Source organism: Schistocerca gregaria, chromosome 3 (genome assembly GCF_023897955.1).
Source record: "Schistocerca gregaria isolate iqSchGreg1 chromosome 3, iqSchGreg1.2, whole genome shotgun sequence".
Lineage (NCBI taxonomy): Eukaryota > Metazoa > Arthropoda > Insecta > Orthoptera > Acrididae > Schistocerca > Schistocerca gregaria.
Genome location: NC_064922.1, coordinates 357,192,098 through 357,216,328, shown reverse-complemented (window position 1 = coordinate 357,216,328; position 24,231 = coordinate 357,192,098). Strand labels below are relative to the sequence as shown.

The 24,231-nt window shown below is 43.5% G+C and overlaps 1 protein-coding gene across 1 annotated transcript in view; it reads left to right on the top strand.

Moving 5' to 3' along the window:
* LOC126354039 (sialin-like) overlaps positions 1-18,092 on the top strand; it is a 90,696-nt gene extending 72,604 nt beyond the window's left edge. The window contains exons 9-10 of the mRNA XM_050003383.1: positions 7,292-7,412; positions 17,819-18,092. Of these exons, the coding sequence (XP_049859340.1) occupies positions 7,292-7,412; positions 17,819-17,916 (219 nt within the window). The 3' untranslated portion in view covers positions 17,917-18,092. The remainder of the gene's footprint in view (positions 1-7,291; positions 7,413-17,818) is intronic.
* The last annotated feature ends 6,139 nt before the right edge of the window (positions 18,093-24,231 follow it).

Below are 24,231 nucleotides of genomic sequence, written 5' to 3'. Positions count from 1 at the left end.
TCTAGGTTGACTTGTTACATAATATCAGAATGTTTTAAGCCATGTCACCTGTAAACGAGATAACGAAAGCACAGCCCAACAAAGCAAACTGTCTGTGTTTGTGCCTGACGTAGAGAGTAGCATTGTACCGTGATGCGTTTCGGAGAGAAGCAGATGGAGTTGCTTCTATGTTAAGGGTAAACGCAGAATAAAACTAAGTATACGCTCTTATTATTCTCTTCTAGGAAGAAAACGAGTAGAAAACTGAGCTATCCAAGTCACAATACTTAACAAGTAATTGCAAAATTAACCGCTAAGGTTCAGGGTGTACAATTCGCTTTCAAAGCTAACGCAGCAAACTAGTTCGTGAGTGGAGAAATGTTCTTCTTCCTTCCCTGGATCTTGAAAATGGCTTTTATCGAGTAAGACGCTTAGGTATCCTTTCTAAACTACATATCTGTGGACTTGACCAATGACCAATGTCCGCTTATAGCTTCCTTTAGGACAAAATGCTCCACATTTGTTACCGTCAAACTTAACCAAACCCATATCGTGCATCTACTCGCAGAAGTGGCCCAATAGTCGGTTACGTCATCACAACTGATTTTGTCCACTCACTGCCACCATCCGTCTGCTCCAGTATGCCCTTCACGCAATTCATTGTCGTTGAAAACAACCGCAGAACTATGCCACATCGTAAATGGTGTGCTGTATCAGTGAAGCTAAAAGTATGTGTGCTGCCCATATAAATGTGAAACATGGAACTATAAGTTACTGAATGAAAGGACGTACACAGAACTATTAAACGCAAAACTGCCACTCGCGTAACGTTGGAGCTAAAAGAATGGTTATTCTACACACCGCAGCAGCAGCACTCCAAATTAAGTCGATAACGTAAGGTACACAAAAGGTTGACGGTTGCCTTATTAGTTTTACTATGAGCATCCGTATGTCTCTCCCTCTTACGGATGCATTTAAAAAGCAGCCGTATAAGACCTGACACAGTTTACGTGACTTATTACTCTCGCAGCTAGTGTGCTTGGTGTCGTCACAATTGTACCTCTTTATGCTACACGAAGATAACGGGAGCACTTAGCAACACATGTGTAAGGAACGTCCTTCAGAAGGTCCGAACAAACAGCGTTCGGCGCTGCCATAATCTCGACGCTAGGCTAGGTAATTCCGCTTATTCCTCCACGTACGAGGATTCGACTGCATGGGTTTCTGATGTAACGTGTGAGAAACATCTGATGAAAGTAACTGTGTTTAAACACACATTCTAACGCGTTACGCCATTTACGTATGGGATAATGTTAAACCACGGACAGCTTTACTTGCAACTAGTAAGGTGAGTTGCCAAACTACAGCCCACTGAGTTTTCTTACAGCATTGAACTGCGAATTTAGTAACATTTATAAAAGACAAATGGCTATAAATTACCGAGACTGAGTGGAAAACCTATCTCCAGATGAGAATTTATACCTCGTATTAAAACGCAGTAAGCTTCTCAATATATGAAGTAAGTGGCTATCGAATAAATATTCATACCTGGACTTGTACTTTCAAAATTTTATAAGAGTATATTTAATGGCCGAAAGCCGCCACAGCGTCACTTTCGACTGAGACGACGCTCAGATCAGGTATGAAACCCACTCTACTGATAAAGTATAAAAACTTCTGTATCGTTGCAGTACACGTGTGGTATGGTCGGAAATACAGAGTGAGAGAGCCAGGATAGGCGATATTTACATCAAATAAACCAGAAATGAGAAAATATAGGTTGTTAAAAAAAGTGTTCCACGTTTTGAAATGGCCAGTAAACATGGGTTCTAAAATGCGTATTTTAAGAGCTAAGAGCACTTATTCATTTTCGATACTGTGAAACACATCTCTGTTACAGCAAGAGTAATAGGGTCTTCCATACTTTCACACACGTTGTTTGGTGCTCGACATATTCGGATCCTGCTACGGGAGGTAACTTACCAACAACGGCTTGAGATTTGGTTCGTGCGCGATGGAGCACAGTCCTTCTCTACGAAGCGTCCGTGAACAGCTCACACATTTTAATCTGCAATGGTCGTGTCGGGGAGATCCACTACGTTGTCCGTTTCGTTCTCCCTAGTCTTAATCTCTAGGACAGTTTGTCTGTGTGCACACTTCACTACTTGTTGCTGTTCTAGCCAGTGCTGTAATTCTGACTACTTACGTTTTTCAAGTCATCAGTTTTCTTCATTTCTTGTTTAAAAGCATGAGTATCCTGTGATGGTACGCCATCACTGTGAAGATGGTCTATGAATGAAAATGTTTGGGAATAAATAATTTAGAAGCCAGTTCTGTGTTCATCACGTATTATTCCAAATATATTGGCGGTTAATAGTTCCACCAAAAAAATGTTTCCATTGATTCAGCTTATTCTCTGTCAATTGTCCGCGACCATCTGCTACGGTAGTTGCGTCTGCTGAAGTTTACATGAATGACAAACAACAATGGACCTAATACTGAGTCTTGTGGAACCCCATAACTGATTTCTCCCCAGTCGTAAAAATCTGGCTGAATTATTAAGAACAACTTTATGCATTCTTGTGGTTAGATACTACGTAATCAATTAGTTAGCTACACCATCAATTCCACGAAACCGTGGTTTATTTAGGAGGATATTGTGATTCATACAGTTAAGCATTTAATTACGTCGCCAACCCCAAGTGTAGTTGGCGTTTTTCGTTTAACAGGGGGTTTAGATTACTTTGAATTTTAATCAACAATAAGGCATCCAGGAAGGGGGCAGGATGATAAATTTGAAAATAGGTGAAGGAAAGGGAAGGAAAATTATCGTGTCTTGTCTATTCCAAAAATCATTCCCACATTCCCCATAAGTTATTTAGGGAATGACAGAAAATTTAAATCTGGATGGCGGACGGGGAACTGAACTGCTCGTTTGCAGAATGTGAGTCCACCAATTCGAGTGGTGAGATAAATTTAAGTGAATAGTACTTAGATTTGACAAAAACTTCCGTTTTCAGCACAGCACAAAATGACATAAGCATAGAAGCGTCACTGAAGAATGTAGGTAATGTAGATGATCATGTTTTAACCAGTTCCATAGTATAACAGAAAATCACATAACCTGGAGATGCGGGTGTACTAGATCTGTGCAACAATATTACGCGCGCAATGCCCCATAAAAAGCCGAAGAAAATATTTTTCCTAGCAATTTACAAAAATATATGTACTGAAAATTGTTCGGCAATTTCTGAAATAAGCACTCCAGAACGACCACATCACAACGTTTATCTTTAAAGCTTACACGTCCTAACTTTACCAAATTTGATTTAAATACATCTGTTTAAGAATTTTCACAATGGGAAAATATCCTTATCAAAGGCAACATCACATGACATTCATGATGTTAAACATGAGGTGAAGAAAACCGATTACTTGAAAAACTTACAAAAACATATGTACTCAGAATTATAGCACAGGCTCAAACAACGCGCGAGATGATACAACGACATAAAACTGCATGCCAAGCAAACACAGACAAATACAGTACGACTACACAATTTGTAATTTATAAATCATTAATTTTCTGTAGTTTGACAACCAGTTGATGTTTTAATTTTATTGTAACGGTGGTTAGACCAAAGACGTGACGTAGTCCCTGAACCAAAGCTGTTTAATGATAATTACTTAACATGGGAAACAATGGACCATGGAGGAATTACCCGAATGGGACGGAAATCGATACATCTGATGAGATTTTCACTCTGCGGTGGAGTGTGCGCTGATATGAAACTTTCTGGCAGATTAAATCTGTGTGTCGGACCGAGACTCGAACTCGGGACCTCTGCCTTTCGCGGGCAAGTGGTCTACCATTTGAGCTACCCAAGCACGACTCACGCCCAGTTCTCACAGCTTTACTTCCGCCAGTTCCTCGTCTCCTAACTTCCAAACTTTACAGAAGCTCTCCTGCGAACCAGGAGATCTGATGTACATGCGCAGACAAACAAATGATTTCAGTATCAGAAAAACTGGATGGTTTAATCAAGAGGAGGAGCTTCACAAATTGAGCAAGTCATTAATGCGTTGGTCCAAATCTGGCCCTTATACAAGCAGTTATTCGGCCTGGCTTTGTTGGCTGTCCTCCTGAGGGATACTATGTCAAATTCTGTCCAGTTCTTGAGTTACATCGTCAAAATCCCGAGGTGGTTGAAGAGACCTCCCCATAATGGTCCAAACGTTCTCGATTGTGAGAGATCCTGTGATCTTGATGGCTAAGGTAGGGTTTGGCAAGCACAAAGACAAGCAGTAGAAACTCTCGCCGTGTACGGGAGGACTTTATCTTGATGAAATGCGATTCAAGGATGGCTTGCCATGAAGGGCAACAATATCGTCGACGTGCCGCTTGCTGTAAGGGTACGATGGATGATATCCAAAGGCGTCCTGCTATGAAAAGAAATGGCACTCCAGATCATCTCTCCTGGTTGTTGGGCTGTATGGCGCACGACGGTCAGGTTGGTATCACACGCTGTCCGGGCCTGTCGAAACACACCTTCGCGTTCGATTCGAAGCGAGACTCATCAATGAATCTACTCCAGTCAATGGGATTCCAGGCCGGACACGTGTCTGCAGACGTCATAGACAGCTGTGGGATACCAACCTGACTGTCGCCCGCCAAACGGTCGCCAAACAGGAGTGACTCAACCAGGATCAGAACGGCACATCGACTATATTCTATGCCCCGTTTTGTTGCCCTTCATGAGAAACCGTCCTCGGCTTACATTTCAGCAAGATAATGCCCTCTCGCACACTATAATAGCTTCTATTGCTTGTCTTCTTGCTTGCCAAACCTTACCTTGGCCAGCAAGATCGCCGGATCTCTCCCAATTGAGAACGTTTGGAGCATTGAGGGCATGGCCCTCCAACCATCTTGGGATTCTGTCGATGTGACGCACCAGCTGAATAGTATTCGACACAGTACCCATCAGGAAGACATATAACGACCTTACCAATCAATGCAAAACTAAACAGTTGCTTCAATACGAGCCAGAGGAGTACCAACGCTTTATTACCTTGCTCAGTTTGTAAAGCTCTTCCTTTTGAATAAACAGCCGCATTTTTCTAAAACTGTAATCATTTCCTGTCTGTACATGTACATCACATCTACCGATTTCCGTTCCAATTTGAATAGTTCCTCGGTGTCCATCGTTATCTTCTTTTTTCCTTCTTTTTTCTTCTTTTTCTACTTGCCGTGTAATCTTTCAGTGATATTCGAAACATTATCATTATGTAGATGTAAGAGCTGATCTATTACAAGCAAATACATCATTGACTGATTTACTGAGAATGCCACATATTTCTACAGTCTATTTAAGCCGCCTTTCGTAAGCAGACTGTATAGAAGAAAGTACTGTTCATTAAATAGTGGCGTAAAGTGGATGAAGACGGCAATGTTTGTGTGAGACCTTTAATTTCATTGACGCTTTTGTTCTTAGGCGCAGCTGCTTGTTGTAATTTTTATAAATCTCACCAGGAATATCACCCGGATTGTTGCAAGCCACTGAGTGTGAAGGAAGCAATATATCGAAATTTGTAAAATGTCTGCTCGTATCCACTTACGAACACTACGTGCTCCATCGTGTCTTCGTAGCCAACAGGGAAGAGGTGGTGGAGCAGGCCATGTAGACGGTTCTTTACGCTTTCAAAGCACTGAAAGGAACTTGTACTTGTAACTGCATTATAATGAGAAATTACAAACAAAATGTTTATATCGTAATGTACATGATGAATGTTTGTGTAAATGATATTTAAGATACATTTGTACATGCAGTTTACACGGACAGTAAAACTGAGACTCAACATGTGTGTCTTCAAGAAAGGGAAAAAGTACAGGCTATATTACACGAGTCGTCGGACGTCACAACAGGACACAACTGCGATGTCTACTGTGTACTGGATCATCTCCTTCCACGAATTACAGCCTAAGAATATAATGTAGAATGTCGTAAAATACCGAGAATTGAAATTGGTAGTAATAATCACCCTTACGTGATTACAATTTATTTTTTATAGAGGATATGCCTTCCCTCTGTTTCAAAAATCAGTTGTTTAATCCTTCCTGAAGAAATCACAGTCCAGGAAATTCAATAGTAAAAACTATCGCCAATTCATTTTTGAAACAATAAATTAATCCATTTATTATAATTTTCTTAGTAATCACTACGTTATTTATTGTGTTATATGATTTTTGTCCGACAGAACACGTCTTTACGTCTTAACATTTTGGTAGAAGAAGAAGCTATATTAATTTTCACCTATGATCTCACCTAGAGTAAAGGTACCAAGCACAGAAGTGACTTAGATTGCCGTTTGCACCTTTGGCCCAGGATGTATTTCTCTCCTAATTAGGCATCGAGTACTGCCATTATTCTCATAGTAACCCTTCAGATTGCTTGCTAGTCGTTTTCTGTACCTCGTTTTTCTCCAGACAGAGGAGTATAAAGTTTATGGTTTGCCACAACAGTATTTCCTGCGCTATACGGGGCGAAACGCCACAGTCAGACAACCCATTTCGCACAGACAGAAGATACTGTCACATTCTAACTCTTATATTGCGTCATTTAAAGTTGAAGACTGACGTTGTCACCCTTTTTCACCTTTGCGCTTCTTTCATCACCATTTCTCTTTATCACCTGTGTGAGACACCTACTATTAAAGCCGCCATTGAAACTGTGTTTCCTTTGGGAATGTGTACCTCATCTCTCTGCAGTCGCAATGACTCATTCACTTTTCTGCACATCCTTTAAATCTGAATTCAATAGCTCTTTTCTTTCTGGGTTTTGCAATTATACATGTTATTGCACGTTTAACACGTTGTCCACTGTGAAGGGGACACCTCTCCAAAATTTTCCAACTATAATATCAGTAATTATAGAATGCCATAAACTTCTTGGTTAGCTTACCTTGCTCACACTCCAGGGTTTTTTTGACAAATGTTCCAACACCCAGCAATAAACACATAACGATGCTTGCCGACAGCTGCAGCATTGACATTACAAACGAAGTCAATTTAGGCTGACACTGCGGAACTACTGATACCCTACTTCTTCACTACTTTGTGGACAAGCTTTAGCAATTCAGTGAAGCGCAATCATATTCTGTAAAGAACTGAGTTACATTAAAATTACGAAGCTCTTGAAAATAAGCAAATTTTTATACCCACTAACGTTACAATGATGACAACATATGCTTTTTAATCCTCGTATTGATGACGCTACTGGCGATCAATGCGTACAACCTTTTCGTATGTCAACAGCCGACGCGGGCGACGTGGAACATGGTGTTCTACGTGGCGGCAGCGGTGGCTGCAGCGGGCTACATCTTCTACGCCGTCTTCACCACCGCCGAGGAGCAGTCTTGGAACGTGCCACCCACAGGTGAGGACTTGAGTCTGTTTTCTGCCGTCTCCGACAGAGCGCGTCTCTCCTTGCGTGCTCACTCCTCTCTCTGCTTCAGATATGAAATGAGTTCAAACCTGGTAAACTCTTAGGTAGCGGGTCTCGTGAGGTCTTTTCGTGTATGAGGTGCATTCCTACAGTGCCATATTGAAACTTTCAACTGATCGCAAGTATGCTCAGTTGGGATCTTTTCAGCAGTTGCCCCAGACGATCTCCATATAGGACATTACTGCTTCCTGAAAGAATATGTTCACGAGATGCACGAATTGTGCTCGTGCATTGTCGTACTGAAAGATGGAGCGCATGCTGAATTGTTGAATGTAGGAATGAGAAATAGTATAGAGGATCCTGACACGCTATGCACCCAACTCACCCTCTACAGCAGGCTGTTCCAACCGAGATCCATGGAGCCGGAGCGCTCCGGAGCGCTCACTGCGGCAGCTCGGAGCTGGCGTGGAGGGGGAAAGCGTATTCACTGCCCCCTGGCCGCATGCAGCCACAACTGACGCAATAATCCGTGTTCAGTGACAGCTATGACTAGCCACGGGAGCCCTGTACCTCTCTTGGAGCATATCTTTGTATTCACTGAGAGGGATGGTCGTCCGCAGTTTAAAGTATTTAATTCTGCGAATAGGTACAATGTACAACGACATTACACACGTCTTTACGCAGCGCACTACGATCAGGTACAAGGCGTTGCACGCAGAGAACTGGTAGCCAGGCTTAAGAACGACGTACCAGGAGACTCCAAGTTTAAAAACCGTTTTGTAATACGGAGGGTATCAAAACATGCAACATAATTCGTGTTCTGTAATGCGTTTATAATTTTCAGGTGAACGAGAGCGGAGAAAACGCTACTGAATCCTCAATTAGAGCAAGCTACAGGGTCGCTCACATCATTGCGACAAGTGGCAAGCCGTTTTCGGTGGGACCACTCGTAAAATCGTGAATGGTAGCAGTTGTAGAATGTTTGTTTCCAAGTGAGGTGCAGGCAATCCTGGACATGGCAGTGGATTTAGGGACACAGCTCACGAAAAAGGCGCAGAGCTTTGTTGCATTTTCGCTAGCACTAGACCAAAGCACCGCACATGCTGAGCTTGCAGTCTTTATTTATTCCCTGAACATCGTATTTCCTGGTGTAGCATGTCACCACGTCTTAGCAGCTAAAGTATGAGGTTGTCGATCTTGTAAGACGCAGCTGGCACATCAAAACGCTTGTCTTGCGCCTGCCTTAGCCAGCTGTGCCACGTGCCGGCGTGCCGGCCCACTTGAATGGTCACAGCGAGCGACACGGCTCCCTGGAGCAGGCTCACAACGGAGCCGACGAGCTGGAACAGCCTGCTCTATAGTGATGAGAGGCGACTGAAACATGTATACGATACGGTCCCAAACCAGTACTGATCCACCTAAGTACTGAGCACGCGGGTACGTACGCTTAAGACTTAACCGCTGCTACGCTCTTATACGACCATCATCAGCAGTTAGACAAATCTTACACTCAGAATGAGATTTTCACTCTGCAGCGGAGTGTGCGCTGATATAAAACTTCCTGGCAATTAAAACTGTGTGCAGGACTGAGACTCGAACTCGGGACCTTTGCCTTTCGCAGGCAAGTGCTCTACCAACTGAGCTATCCAAGCAGGACTCATGCCCCGTCCTCACAGCTTTACTTCTGCCAGAACCTCGCCTCCTACCTTCCAAACTTTACAGAAGCTCTCCTACGAACCCTGCAGAACTAGCAATCCTGAAAGAAAGGATATGGCGGAGACATGGCCTAGCCACAGCCTGGGGGATGTTTCCAGAGTGAGATTTTCACTCTGCTCCGGAGTGTGCGCTGATGGAGAGCTTCTGCAGGAGGAGAGCTTCTGTAAAGTTTGGAAGGTAGGAGACGAGGTACTGGCAGAAGTAAAGCTGTGAGGACGAGGCGTGAGTCGTGCTTGGGTAGCTCAGTTGGTAGAGCACTTGCCCGCGAAAGGCAAAGGTCCCGACTTCGAGTCTCGGTCCTGCACTCAGTTTTAATTGCCAGGAAGTTTCATATGAGCGCACACTCTGCTGCAAAGTGAAAATCTCATTCTGGAAACACCCCCCAGGCTGTGGCTAAGCCATGTCTCCACAATATCCTTTCTTTCAGGAGTGCTAGATCTGCAAGGGAGTAACGGTCACTGGAAAATGAATTGTGCACTTTTACGTGACACTCCATGGCGCCGGTCGATAGAGGCGGCCTGAGAGACCTGCGTTCGCCGCCAACGAGCATACACCTCGGTTCTCCAGTGGTGGATTAAATGCGCAGAACCAACGTTACGTTGATATGATACGGGCAGGACAAATCGCAGTGGAACCGCACGACGGCAGATTTTTATTTTACAGCCCTGAGGGAGCTGATGGCCCAACAACCATCGCCGGAAAGGCACACGGCCATGCGCAGGATAAAAGCCAAGTTATTACAGCTGACGAGACTAAGAATGGAAGGTATAATGGTCCGGCCGAGATTGGCTGACACAGTTGCTGCCGAAACCCCCTCCATGCACCACGTAGTACGTGAACGCCAACGACGACGCAGGACATTGATCAGGGAACTAATCTCTGAAACTGGCCAGCAAGTTGTGAACCAGCGTGATATTGCGCATGTGTTTACTGACTATTTCCGCCAGTTATATGGACCTGTAGAAGTGAACCACGAGACACTACATGATGTCATCTTGGAAATGCCAGATAGAGGACCACCACTGGATTCTGAGACTTTCATCACAGCGATAACAGAGGACGAGCTGGCAGATGCAATTGCCAGGGGGTCCCCGAACAAGTTCCTAGGGCAGGACGGCTTTCCAATCGAATTTTACCGCGCCTTTGCGTACCTCATGGGACGAACCTGGATTCAGATGTACAACGAACTCCTGTTACCGCAGACTGAGATACCTGCCGAATTCACGGAGGGTATCATCATCTCAATACCCAAACCACGCGGTGGCAGAAGGCTAGGAGATTATAGACCACTCACTCTCTTGAACTGCGACTATAAGATTTTCGCGCGCATCCTTGGGGCTCGCCTGCGGTCTTCAATTTCTGATAAACTCCTCATAGATCAAACTTGCCTCGGCGGTAAGAGTAACGTACATACGGCGCTCTGTGACTACCGAGATATCATCGCATTAGCGGCGTCATGCCGAGTGCGTGGGGCACTCGTCGCTATTGACTTTGATCATGCGTTCGACAGAGTGGATCATACCTGTGATGGGCAGATTGGGGATCCCACAGGCCTTCATTCTAGTGATCATGCGACTGTTACACGGTGTGCGATCAAAGGTCTCGGTGAATGGGCGGGACACTGACCACATTGTTATTTCAAGGTCAGTTCTTCAAGGATGCCCCCTTTCGATATTTTTGTATGCAGTGGCTTTGGAACCCTGTCTATATGGTCTCCGAAGACGGTTGGAGGGAGTGCCGTTGCCACAACTGACCTTTCATTGCCACGCTTATGCTGACGATGTCATGCTGGTGGCAAGGACAGGCGACGAAGTACGTACGGCGTTGGCATGGATACGGCGATACGGGATGGCGCAGGAAGCGTGCTTAATCAACAGAAATCACGCTGCATGAATGTCGGTCGAGGATTACAACCGGGGGAGGAACGCCCGCTCATGTTAGTTAAGACCATAAAATGTCTAGGTGTTACCTTCCACACGGATGTGGAGCGGACAGCAGCGGATAACTACCGACGCATATTGACGCTGATGCGGACAATGGTGCTGTTACAAAATTGAGAGCGTTGGATATGATTCAGAGGGTGACCTATGTGAACGTATACCTAGCACCGAGACTCACTCACGTAGCGCATGTCCTGCCTTTAACGCGCACAATGGCATCACGGATACAAGCAACTTTCGGAACCTACGGGAGTGTGGGACACCTGTGTAAGATCCAATACACAACGCCTACGCTACCACCTGGAGAGGGTGGACTTGGTCTAGTGAACGTATATGAAAAGGCACGGGCGTTATTCGTCAGTACGAATTTTCGACAGTGGCGCGGTCAATTTCGCAATAACTCGGGTGCGTTGGCCGATGTACTAGCGCCCACTTCAATGCTGCCCCCAGTCAATGTGGACCATATTTCACCGAAGCTGTCACATTTCAAGTACTTTTTTTTTTTTTTGGAGCTTAGCTATGTCAGAGATTCCTTACCAACAACACGACTACCGACGACGCGAGATGTATACCAACTCTTACTGCGCCGGTGCCCCAGGAATACCCTGGAAAAGAAGTACCCAGACAAGAAATGGTGACAGATATGGCGCGTTATACGGAACTTTTACCTCCCAACGTCAGTACGCTCAACATGGTATGTGGTGATAAATAGGAAGTTCGCACCGAATCAACGGCGGCACGCGATTCATTTGGCAGACACTCCACTATGTTAAGGCTGCGCAACAGTGGACACTGATGAACATCGTTTAGCACGTAGTGGGACGGCTCTAGTGTGGCACTTGGCACAACTGATATTGGCGTTCCTGTTACGCTCCGCCCCTCACACAATTTCATCAGACACACTTTTTTCCCCCAAGAATCTTATTTTCCGGTCCAAAAAACCAATGCAGTGACATGGGTACGGGGAATGGTGGTGGGCTACGTGTATAACGAATCGGAAAAGGACAAAATTAATTTTTGGCATTTTCTCCTGGATGGACACACGAAGCTGCAACAGCATAAGAAATAAGGGCAAGACTTCGCTAATTACTTGCGACCTACATTTACCGACCCGCCGGCCAGATGGGGTGTGACGGGTGAGAGATGAGATAGACGAAGAAGCCGAGATAGATATCGATCACACTTACGGACCCTTAGTTAATTTCGAGAAGACGACCCAGTCTTATACCAACGTGTGGAGAACGAGTCAATAGATGGCTCTCTTCCTCTATCGAACGTCGGGTCGTGAGCAGGTGTCGCCCCCGACATGAATTTGATTTCATTGCTACAGGAGCATGTTTCTTTTGTATTTGTACTATCCGCAATGTTTTCATGTCTTTCATTTGGCCATTTTTAGTTTTATTCATTTCCTTAATTAATTAATTTTTTAATTAGCCACTATTTGTCAACATATGGGCGTTGTAGACACTATTTATGCGGTAGCACAACAAAATGTATGACAGCAAAGGTGGTAAGACATTGGAAAAAAAAAGATGGGTAGAGCGTCTGCCATGATGTCAGCAAAGTTGGTAAGCCTGACATTGGAAAAAAAGATGGGTAGAGCGTCTGCCATGTTTATTTAAAATAAATAAATAAATAAATAAAAATATTAAAAAAGAAAAAAACCACAATAAATAAACGAAAAAATAAAAAAAGTTGGTAGAGCACTTGCCCTCGAAAGGCAAAGGTCCCGAGCTCGAGTCTCGGTCCGGCACACAGTTTTAATCTGCCAGGAAGTTTCAAATCTTACACTCGTCAGTGAAGAGAACCCAGTTACACTGATAGAGATCCTATTCCACGTGTCTGCATCTCCGCACTGCCCAGGGCTGTTGGGTGAGGGAGAGAGAATTCTTTATATTTTTATTGATATTTATTTGTTGGAACATTTACGTATTGTTTAGTTCTGCATGGGCCTCCTAGCTGCTTCCAAGAAGGCAACCTCTGTTGTATTGCGTTCTCCTAAGGGTACCTAAAAGCCATAATTTGTAAACAGAGATAATGTATTGGTATTCTTGGCCATAGGATCCTTCTGTGAACAAAATCTTCATAATTTTATGACTCACGACTGCAGTTCAATGTCAGACTGACCTCGTTGTGGTGTGTGCCATTCTCGTCTCGATAGTTCTTCTTACCGCAAAGTGATAATGTAGGCACGGTCTAAACTTGAAGTAACCGCTTGAGGCATGTTAACAAACCGCACTGTCCCGTGCTCATCTGAGCTAGTCTGAGCCTGTGGTGTAGCGGCCCGGGCTGGCTGCTACATACGCACCCGGGGATAGCAACATGGCCACTTGGCCGTCAGGGCGTCGAGTACGGATGACCTCAGCGAATGTGTAATGCCTGGACCGTGGCTACAGTGAAGCCAGCGAGTGCTCCCGGAAGTTAAACAGCTTCTGTTGGCAGCTCATTCTATGCGGCAAAGTCGGCCAGTTAACCGCAGTCGGGAGCCGCTGAGGTGCCAGAAAGCGACGACTGCAGTGCGGCGTCAGCCATCTGCGGCAGGCTCGGCTTGAGGCAGGCGCCGTCAAACAGCTGCGGCGAAACGGCCAGCAACGAGTGCTATCGGAAGCGCAGGAGGCACAAGCTGGCTACTGACTGTATCAAGCAGCCGGTCTGGACTGAGGAGGCAGCCGGCTGGTTCATCGTGGCTGATATCGTTATCTAAGTCAGGACCGAAATTGGAGCAGAGCACGGTTCCAGCAGTACAAAGGAACCTGGCCAGCCAGTCCAACTTCTCGCTCTGCTACGGTACGTAGCAATTTATTCTGCATGTTTTCATTGCAGAAATATGAATAGGGCTCCTAAGTTGAAAAGTCCTTTTTTTACTCGAGTATTACAAGAGAAGTCCCAATACAATAATTATATGCAATATGTGGTAAGCATCCCAAGCTGAAGGCTGAGCAGTGCCCTACCATCTAGCTTCCGGGACAACTGACGCTAGTTGTATGTGGCGGGCAGACTGAGTTTACGTGCACAACAGACTGATTGCCTAACTTCAGTGTTAATTAACTCGCAAACGGCACAACGAATTGATTTTTTTTCTTAAGAATTATTTCTCAGCACAACGTACTCTGCAACACCAGGCCGCCCCAGTTATCACATTGATGGAGTAGCCATGGTCTCACCAGTTGGCGCTGGAATTTCCAATCTCTATATGGACCAGCTTGAGGAGATGTCACGAAAAAATGCAGGGCTCAAACCTTTCCGCTACAGGATGACACCTTCAATGTGTGGAAACGTGGCAGAGAGGCCCTTAATATGTTCCTGGATCATATGAACAGTTCACAATGGAGCTAGAATAGACCAGATGTCTCTATTTTTAGACATTATAATAATAAGGAAATTCTATGGTACCCTTAGACATGTAGTCGACAGAGAGAATACCCATACAGATCTGCGACAATATGCAACGAGCTGACATAATCCGGCGCAGCGATACTCTGTTATAACAACTCCACAGGACATACGACAGAGACAGGCTGCCAGGTGAGTTGGAACACTTTAAAGAAGTGATTCAAAAACTGGGTACAGTGAAGTGCAGATTAGACGTATAGTGAAGAGATACAGCTGTGCTATCGGCCGTTATCCAGGCGGGCGCACTCCAAATACGTGCGCCGCCGCGTTTCCTACATCCGCCAACGTGGTACGAGGACGCTGCCACAAACGATTATGCCGTTGCCAATGAGATGCAAGCATCCCCTTTCCAGAGCTTCAGCGGCGGGTCTACTTAAGCATTCATGCACTGCCTCATTTTGTGTGTTGGCCAGCTGACTATCATTTACCGACTTTCAAAGTGCCCAGGGTTCAACATCTCCTGGATACACACTAAATTGAAGTGTGACAAATTTATACATCTTTTGCATCTCTGTATATCCCTACATTCAAACCTCCTGTTAGCAACTGACGTTGAAAACTACAGTAACAATATTTTCACTGTTTGATATTAGATTTACAATAAGTTAATACCTGAATTCTCTGTTCATGAACCGCATCTGCTCCTCGCTCCTGTATCCACTAAAGAACCATACACTTTGCAAAGGAAGACATAACAACAGCCATCTTCAAAGAAGACGTAGAGGAAGAGGAAGAGAAACACGCCTTTGTCCGCTATACTAATCCTACTTCATCCAAAATGGAAAATCCTCGAAAAAGAAAAACATGAGAGCCATCTTTCGAGTTCCACAAAACCCTAAAAATGTGCTTGGCCTAGGACAAACTGTGCTGCAAATACCTGCCGGCCGCGGTGGCCGTGCGGTTCTGGCGCTGCAGTCCGGAACCGCGGGGCTGCTACGGTCGCAGGTTCGAATCCTGCCTCGGGCATGGGTGTGTGTGATGTCCTTAGGTTAGTTAGGTTTAAGTAGTTCTAAGTTCTAGGGGACTTATGACCTAAGATGTTGAGTCCCATAGTGCTCAGAGTCATTTGAACCATTTTGCAAATACCGGGTATGCACAACATCCGTTGTGAGTGTGGGCTCTAGAACATTGGACAAACACAGCGGTTTATTTCGCAACGCTGCATAGTTCATATTAGAGGACTAACTTTACGGCAAAAATTAAAAGTTAGCAGTGGCAGATGCAGCCTCAACTTTCACATTTGAAAAAAAAATTGTTATGCTAATCTATTGGATTATGGAAGAGCATCATCATAGAATCTATTGACATGAGGCTCCATGACAATCTCGTCAACAGGTACGAGGACTACTAAATAGGTTCGACACGGAACTACGGACTAGCAGCTATAAGCCGATACCGCACCCACCAGTTGCGTAAGACTGTGTGGGCTGAGGATCGAAGGGCTTCTCCTTTCACACGACGGCGACCACCACTCTAGGGAGAAGGAATAGGAAGAGGCGGCCGCCGCTGGAATATGTATATGGGACGCGCGTAATCTCGACCTTCAACTAAGGATGATGAGAGTGACATTCGTCCAAAAGCCGCGCAGCCAATTAGATGCAAGATTTCGCCCTCTTCAAAGCAGCCTCGTCCCTGCTGACAGCATTGACTATACGTGACATACACCGCCGAGACACTGCAACCTTTGAGGACCCATCCTAATCCGCGGCTGCTCAGCCGCCACTTACAGCTCACAGAAATCGATCGTATTTGGGTTCCTCTCCGAATGTCTAAGATAATGGGGTTAAGGGCTGATGACCTAGCAGATCAAACAAGTGATCCTCAAATCCGTCAAAATCCGATAGTGACGCAAAATACACAGTTTCTATCAGCAGATGAAAGTCATCTGCTTGCATCTGTAGGTGAACAAACGGATTTCCGTTATACAATAGCTTCTTGTATTGTTTGCGGGTAAGAGATAATGGTAGACGCATCAAGAGCTCCATTTCATGCCTTATAAACATCTCTCCACCGAAATTAGCTTCACCACCTGCCTCAACAATTACCTTCTGGCAAGTGGAATGTGTAGCTTCATAAGGTTTTAGACGTAATCGTACGTTGCCTTTGCTGGTTCTCAAAACGCCATTGTATGTCTGAAAGAGGCAGTATGTTGTTAGGCTTCAAGTTCAGCAGCAATAGCACAATAGACGAACCTGAAAGCAGTAACATATATGACTAGCCAAGTTTGCAGACCTAGGGTAAATTGAATACTACGCAAGGAGTGCTTCTAGAAAGATATATGGTAATGAATTGCAATACCAGAAAAGTCCAACTGCCAATGTTCTCAGAGTAATACTTAACAACTAGGAAAGAGGTCCTGAGGTAATTCTTTATAGAACAGCATACTATTTGTTTCTTTTCGAACTTAATGTGTGATGGGAAGACATTAATTGTGTCTGCAGAAGTTATCTAAATTGTATCAACGATCAGTTAGCTGTGCTCCAATGTAAGATGAATTTCATGATAATAAGAGGAATTATATTCTGAGTATACTGCTGCAGCTGATGCATCTGATCCTTTTATTTTATATTAGTTTCGAATATCGCAGCCATGTGCAATTTTTACAGCCAATAAACATAATTAATATAAATCAACCTCTCAAGGGCATTAACATAATACACCCATCACCAGCTAAATTAATTTACATAATGGTCTCATAAATTCAGAATGAGATTTTCACTCTGCAGCGGAGTGTGCGCTGATATGAAACTTCCTGGCAGATTAAAACTGTGTGCCCGACCGAGACTCGAACTCGGGACCTTTGCCTTTCGCGGGCAAGTGCGCTACCATCTGAGCTACCGAAGTTTTAATCTGCCAGGAAGTTTCATATCAGCGCACACTCCGCTGCAGAGTGAAATTCTCATTCTGGAAACATACCCAAGGCTGTGGCTAAGCCATGTCTCCGCAATATCCTTTCTTTCAGGAGTGCTAGTTTTGCATGGTTCGCAGAAGAGCATCTGTAAAGTTTGGAAGGTAGGAAACGAGGTACTGGCAGAAGTAAAGCTGTGAGTACCGGCCGTCAGTCGTGCTTCGGTAGCTCAGATGGTAGAGCACTTGCCCGCGAATGGCAATGGTCCCGAGTTCGAGTCTCGGTCGGGCACACAGTTTTAATCTGCCAGGAAGTTTCGTCTCATAAATTGATTACAATAATATTATTTCATTTATTCCCTTAAAGTTTGTATACAACAATTGTGTCTCCTCACAACGCAATGCACTTCAAACACTCTATCTACAGTTAACTGAGAGTGAAATTTATTCAGCAATAAACAGTAGTTTCCTTATTCATAAATCATAATATTTTTGTTCCAGAAAACGGATCCTCGAAGAAGAACGTCAAGGGCGTTGTAAACGCAGCATTCGAAGAGAACGACTTGCAGCTCAACAATCGAATATCTTCTAGACTTTAATTCACATTCTGCATCAGGACACATTGCAGCCGTCTGAATCAACCTTATAAATTATTATTCACTATAATTTCGACTTCCATCAGCCAATTCTCTAATAGCTGACACTGATGTTAAAGTTGTTTTGTTACTGAAATTACATATCAAATTCCAAATAAATGCTAGTTTTTTGCTCTCTACTTATTTCATATTAAGAGACCATTATTCTGTAGAGTCTTCACATGTTTCTACAGTGAGTCCTGACTACATAAAAACACGAAACTGACCATGAGACGAGCGTCACTGTCACACTGGTAGCTTTAACGCGAAATCTGAGCTACGGTAAGCACTTAGTGAAGTGTATGAACAAAGCAGCTATAGTGTATTTCACGAACTTTTATTGAAAGAATATACACAAATCTAAAATTGGAAGATGATAAGAACTAAGGAAACGTTAGCGACAGCCCCGGACATTTGCACAAGCCCGCTCATTTACCCCCCCCCCCCCCCTCCACACCTACCCCCGCCACACCAACAAAGAGCGCATCAATTTGATCTTTGGTTGTCCTCGTCGCTGTCGTGTTTTTGTTCGTCGTGTCTTTGTTTTACCGCGGTTGTTCATAATAGAAGTGTTGTGCTGTTGGTACTTCTTAACAGTTTGTGTAATACTGTCAAAATGAAACATAGATATGCACTCTCAATAAAGTCATCATACACAAGGTACCTAATCTTGACTGTTGTGGCCAACGGCTGTCAAAACTGATATCTAACAGACATTAAAGTACGATAAGATGTGTTGGAATGACACTGACGAAATTATGTACACATGTTTAACAATAGGCAGCTCTAAAGCTCTCAAACACTGAAGAACTCAAAAGTAATCTCGTGTCTGCTATAATCAAGCAGTCATAAGAGTTCACAAGTGAAAATTCATCCATTACACAGACAAATATTAATGAAGAATCTCACTGTATAAATATCTGACTGCTTGCATTATGGATTTCTATATTATCCCACTCTTATATTCTTTAGTCTTAATGAGGTAATCAGAAACAAACCAAGACATCGACTTTGCCTTGTTTATGCACAACATTGACTTTAGACAATCGAGATAATGGACAGCATCCTTGGCGATACTACCAATTAATATTTCTGAACAGAATTTCTGACACTACGCTAGGTGACGGAAATTTGCTCTCACTGCAGTTAACAAATATCAGATGTTTTGATATAGTGCAGATGAAACCTCATGAAATAAAAAAGACAGTGTGGATACAATTTTTATTTTTCATTCTTATTGATGATTTTTTAACTCGCATATTCAATAAACATATTTCTAATTCTTTTCACAATGGTACTGGGAAAACTGTATTTCGTACTAACTACTGATTTTCTCCCTTGTTATGTTAGCACACTGGACTCGCATTCGGGAGGACGACAGTTCAATCCCGTCTCCGGCCATCCTGATTTAGGTTTTCCGTGATTTCCCTAAATCGCTTCAGGCAAATGCTGGGATGGTTCCTTTGAAAGGGCACGGCCGATTTCCTTCCCCATCCTTCCCTCACCCGAGCTTGCGCTCCGTCTCTAATGACCTCGTTGTCGACGGGACGTTAAACACTAATCTCCTCCTCCTCCTTCTCCCTTGTTATGACTGGCATATCTTTGGTACGAACAACTTTGATGTTGGAACATGCGGCAGACCATGGGCGGAGCTTAGGATATGGATTGGTGTGGAGGGGGCTGATTGGGCGGGACTTGTGCACCGTCCGGGGCTGTCGCTAACGTTACGTTAAGAACTATCATCGGTAAAAGCAAAAGTCCTCTATACAAAAAGTTGTAGAGGCTTCTGTATCCATTTATTGGCCTGCAGCCTGTTGGGTTCTATCTCGATATCTACAGCGGATGTTCGCTTAGCGATTTTGCTGACATTTTTCAGCAATGGTGGGTAAACCTCTGGTAATATTAGCCACTTGGAATGCCAAAACGTCAGCAAAATCGCTAAACAGATGTCGGCTGAAGAACCCCAGACAGAAGCCAACAGACCATAGGTCGTCGTACCCATATTTCAGCTATGTAGATGCCCTAAGTTGGTCGAAATTGGACAATTCAACTAAAATCAATAATCCAGATTGTGCATCGTCCATATAAATATAGAATGAGGTCACTGTTTTCTTCATGATACGATGTAGTCTTCTGCATAGCTAGGAGTCGCTGTAATTGCAAAGAACTTGCAAAAATTATGTGGCGTAAATATAAACGATATACTTCAGTACTACTAGCACTAACATCCCCATTCACACCGATGAAAACTGCACTTGGTCTTTACGATGACCATTTCAGTAACTTCACCCTCAACAAAATGATCTTTTCTGCCATGTTCACCATAGTTTAATTGATAACTATTAGCGTGGTACTGAATTTTATGTCATCACGGACATTCGGGTTTGATTCCCTACGAAAACAGTTGCGCCCAGCTACTGTATTCATTTCTAGTAAAGGTTACAGCAGTCAGCCGCAGTGTTGTTATCGCATATCTAGATTTCGGCCACTGTTTGGCATGTTCAGCGCATTAAGTGTCAGTTAAAACATAATGTTGATTTGAAAATTGGTCTTGTCCCGCAACTAGTCATCGAATGAATAAAAAATTAAATATTTGCAACTTGAACTGGTTTCTCGTTATGTTGGTATATAAAACAACACTTTTGCATGCACATCGTTCCAACTGGAATATTCATGTCAGACGTTGAGCTCAAGCTCATTCTAATCAGAATAGTCCAGTTGGGACTACGTATGAAGATGAACCCATCGTCTGTTTTTGGTGTTTCAACTGACATTTACTGCGCTGAAGATGGCCACACTGTCACCGAAATCTAAATATGCATTAAACGTCACTGCGACTGGTTGCTGTACGCTATAGTACTTGTTAGCATGGGCAATGTTAATCGAAGCAACAGAATTATTGTTGAATATTGACTTTTATGGTGAGTGTTTTACTAGGGCAAAATTAATTAACAAAGCGGTTTATAGGACGAGTGAGTCCCATGGCGAGTTATGAATCTTTCTTGGAAAAAATAAGTTCCCTTTCTGAGATCTAAATGTTGTAACACAAAAATGAATACAGTGAAGTTGCAACTTAGTCCTCAACTAAAATCAAAGTACTTGAGTAGTGAATGTAAAATGTCATGAAAGATAACATGTCATTGAAAGAAACATTATTTTCTCCGACACTGTGGATTCCCTTTGAACTGCTATTCTACCAGAAAGCATGTGTCTCAGATGCCATCTTATGCGCGACTCTAATGGCTGCTCATTCTCTCCAGCCTTTGATATGTGACTCGTTTATGGCATTAATAAAACCAAACGACGACTCGCAATCCCTTAAGCCGCCTCAGTTAATGCCTTAGCAGTGGAGTATGAGCACCTATACTTTATTTCGGACTGGGTAATGGTTCTTCCTTCACAAGAAAGAAGATGTTGTCAAAAATGAGAGGACTAAGAAACTCAGAATTATAAAGAACGATACAGGTTCACGACAGTACACCTAAAACTGACTTAGTGGATACTTCCATGTTGATACCAAAGGAATTAGCCTTCAGAGCGGAACTCGACTTTACAGGTGGGAGACACTGTTTCATAAGGCGAATTATATGACAACCGTACACACTTGTTATTTGGTTATCCTCCTTTGGCAAAGGAACCCAAAGTTTGTTGTATTAATGAACGAAATTGATCGTCTTTAATAAATATAAATTTTTCATTTACGTATTATGCAAGACAATTTTTAATCTTTTTCAATTAGTAACTGCAGCAAAAAGAGAGAGGTCATAATGGATCAGGTTTCCTGCGATTTCAGTTGCTCTTGAAATACACTAAATGGCAAGAACACTATATGTTACCCGATGTTATCTGACAGTCGACTGCACACGTATGTTAAAAAACAGTACGTACAAAGTGACGAATACTTCAGCAGCAACGGAGTTGTCAGTCTTAACGTTCAAGTTATTTGCACCACTATAAAATTATGTGGAAGTGTTACTGCAAACCAGTCTGGATAGGTACACAGTTCAAAGATATGGTGAGCTTCTGATGTATGCAGAATCATGGCTATCAATGGAGCAAAAACTCACTTTCTTGGAAATGCAGGCAATAAAATTACACCATGGATTACGATGACTTATGAGAGCCCTTGAACTACAGCACAAATGGCTTAACACATTAAAGAGAAAATTACAACAGAGGAGGAAGGCAAGGAGGAAAAATAAGCAGCAGCAGATGGTATATCCTATGTGCCAGAATCGCTATCTCGTTCGTTTCCCGACTATTTATATACTTATAATATCAGAAAGTATTTTTATTATAAGCAGGAACTACTGCAAAGAATTATATAGAACCTCAAAAGTGACTTCTAATCAAATAGCGTGCGTATGTACTATCGTCTCATTTGTGCGACTGGATTCGTGATTTCCTGTCAGAAGGGTCACAGTTCGTAGTAACTGACGGAAAGTCGTCGAGTAAAACAGAAGTAATATCTAGCGTTTCGCAAGGAAGTGTTACAGGCAATTTGCTGTTCCTGATCTACGTAAACGGTTTAGGAGACAATCTGAGTAGCACTCTTAGATTATTTACAGATGATGCAGTCATATATGGTCTTATAAAGTCAACAGATGATCATAACAAAATGAAAACCGATTTCTACAAGATGTCTGTATGGTGCGAAAGAGTGGCAATTGACTAAATAATGGAAAGTCTGAAGTCATCCACATTAAGTATCAAAAGCAGTCCGCTAAATTTCGGTTACACGATAAATCACTATTAATTCAACTAAATACTTAGTGATTACAGTTACGAATAACTTAAGTTGTGGGAAAAGCAAACCAAAGACTACGATTTATTGGCAGAGCACTGAGAAAATGCAACACGTCTACTAAAGAGACTGCTTAAGTTATGCTTGTACTACCCATTCTGCAGCATTGCTGTGTGGTGTTGGATCCGCATCAGACAGGATCGACGGAGGACATCGAAAAAGTTCCAAAGAAGGCAGCTCGTTTTGAACTATCGTGAAATGGGACAGAGATCGCCACGGACATGATACGTGAATTGGAGTCGCAATCCTTAAAACAAAGGTGTTTTTCGTTGCAGCAGGAATTTCTCACGAAATTTCAATCACCAGCTTTCGCCTGATGGTGAAATTATTTGGTAGACGCCCACCTACATACGGAGGAATGATCATCATAATAAAATGAGAGAAATCAGAGTGCGCACAGAAAGATTTAAGTGTTCGATTTTCCCACGCGCTGTTCGAGAGTTGGCTCAAATGGCTCTGAGCACTAAGGGACTTAACTTCTGAGGTCATCAGTCCCCTAGAACTTAGAACTACTTAAACCTAACTAACCTAAGGACATCACACACATCCATGCCCGAGGCAGGATTCGAACCTGCGACCGTAGCGGTCGCGCGGTTCCAGACTGTAGCGCCTAGAACCGCTCGGCCACTCCGGCCGGCCTGTTCGAGAGTGGGACGGTAGGGAAATAGCTTCAAAATAGTTCGATGAACCCTCTTCCAAGCAATTAATTGTGAACTGCAGAGTAATCATGCAGATGTAGATAATGCGACCAACGACAACGAACAGTGGAACAAAGGCCTGAAGGCTTTAGCCAGATTAGAGAAGGCAACATACGTACAACATAACATCGTTCCACTACCAAAGGCTAAGTATCATTGGAGAATCTTTTGGTCTACTCGTCACTGTGGTGTAGATAATAAGTCTCGAACAAATTCCACGATGCACACTTAAAAGTCGGAGGTTTCTTCAGTCACTGCGATATTCTAATTCGCAGCACATTTCAAATTACTCCTGGAGTGAAACGCTCGACTGTTTCAAAGCCCGAATAAGCGGGTAAGAACTGTGGGCTGAGCTAAGTTTGTGATTTCCGAAGTTATGGCTTTGTCAGGAAGGGAAACTGCTGTTGATTCTGTAGTGGGGTGGGCAAAACCTAGCGTCAGACGCTGAAATCCAGGAGCTTCCTGAAACTCGCTAGCTCATCACCCACTGTCACTGTTAACATCACTGTGGAAGATTTCGATTCACTAGAAGAGGAGCTATCACAAGGTGGCACTGGGAGTTAACTTAAAACTAATAGAGGAGGGAGAATTAGACCAAGATTTCGTGGAAGAATATTCAAAGCCAGGACAGTCCGTCGACTTAGCCACACTGCGTAGGAAAGGTGTTACATGAGGGGTAGGAAAGGTAGGACATGAAAATATGATTACAAGAATGCGTGGAGTTGTTTAACCCATCTGGACCATTGCCTTTCGGGTTGAAGAATGCGTTGGTACATT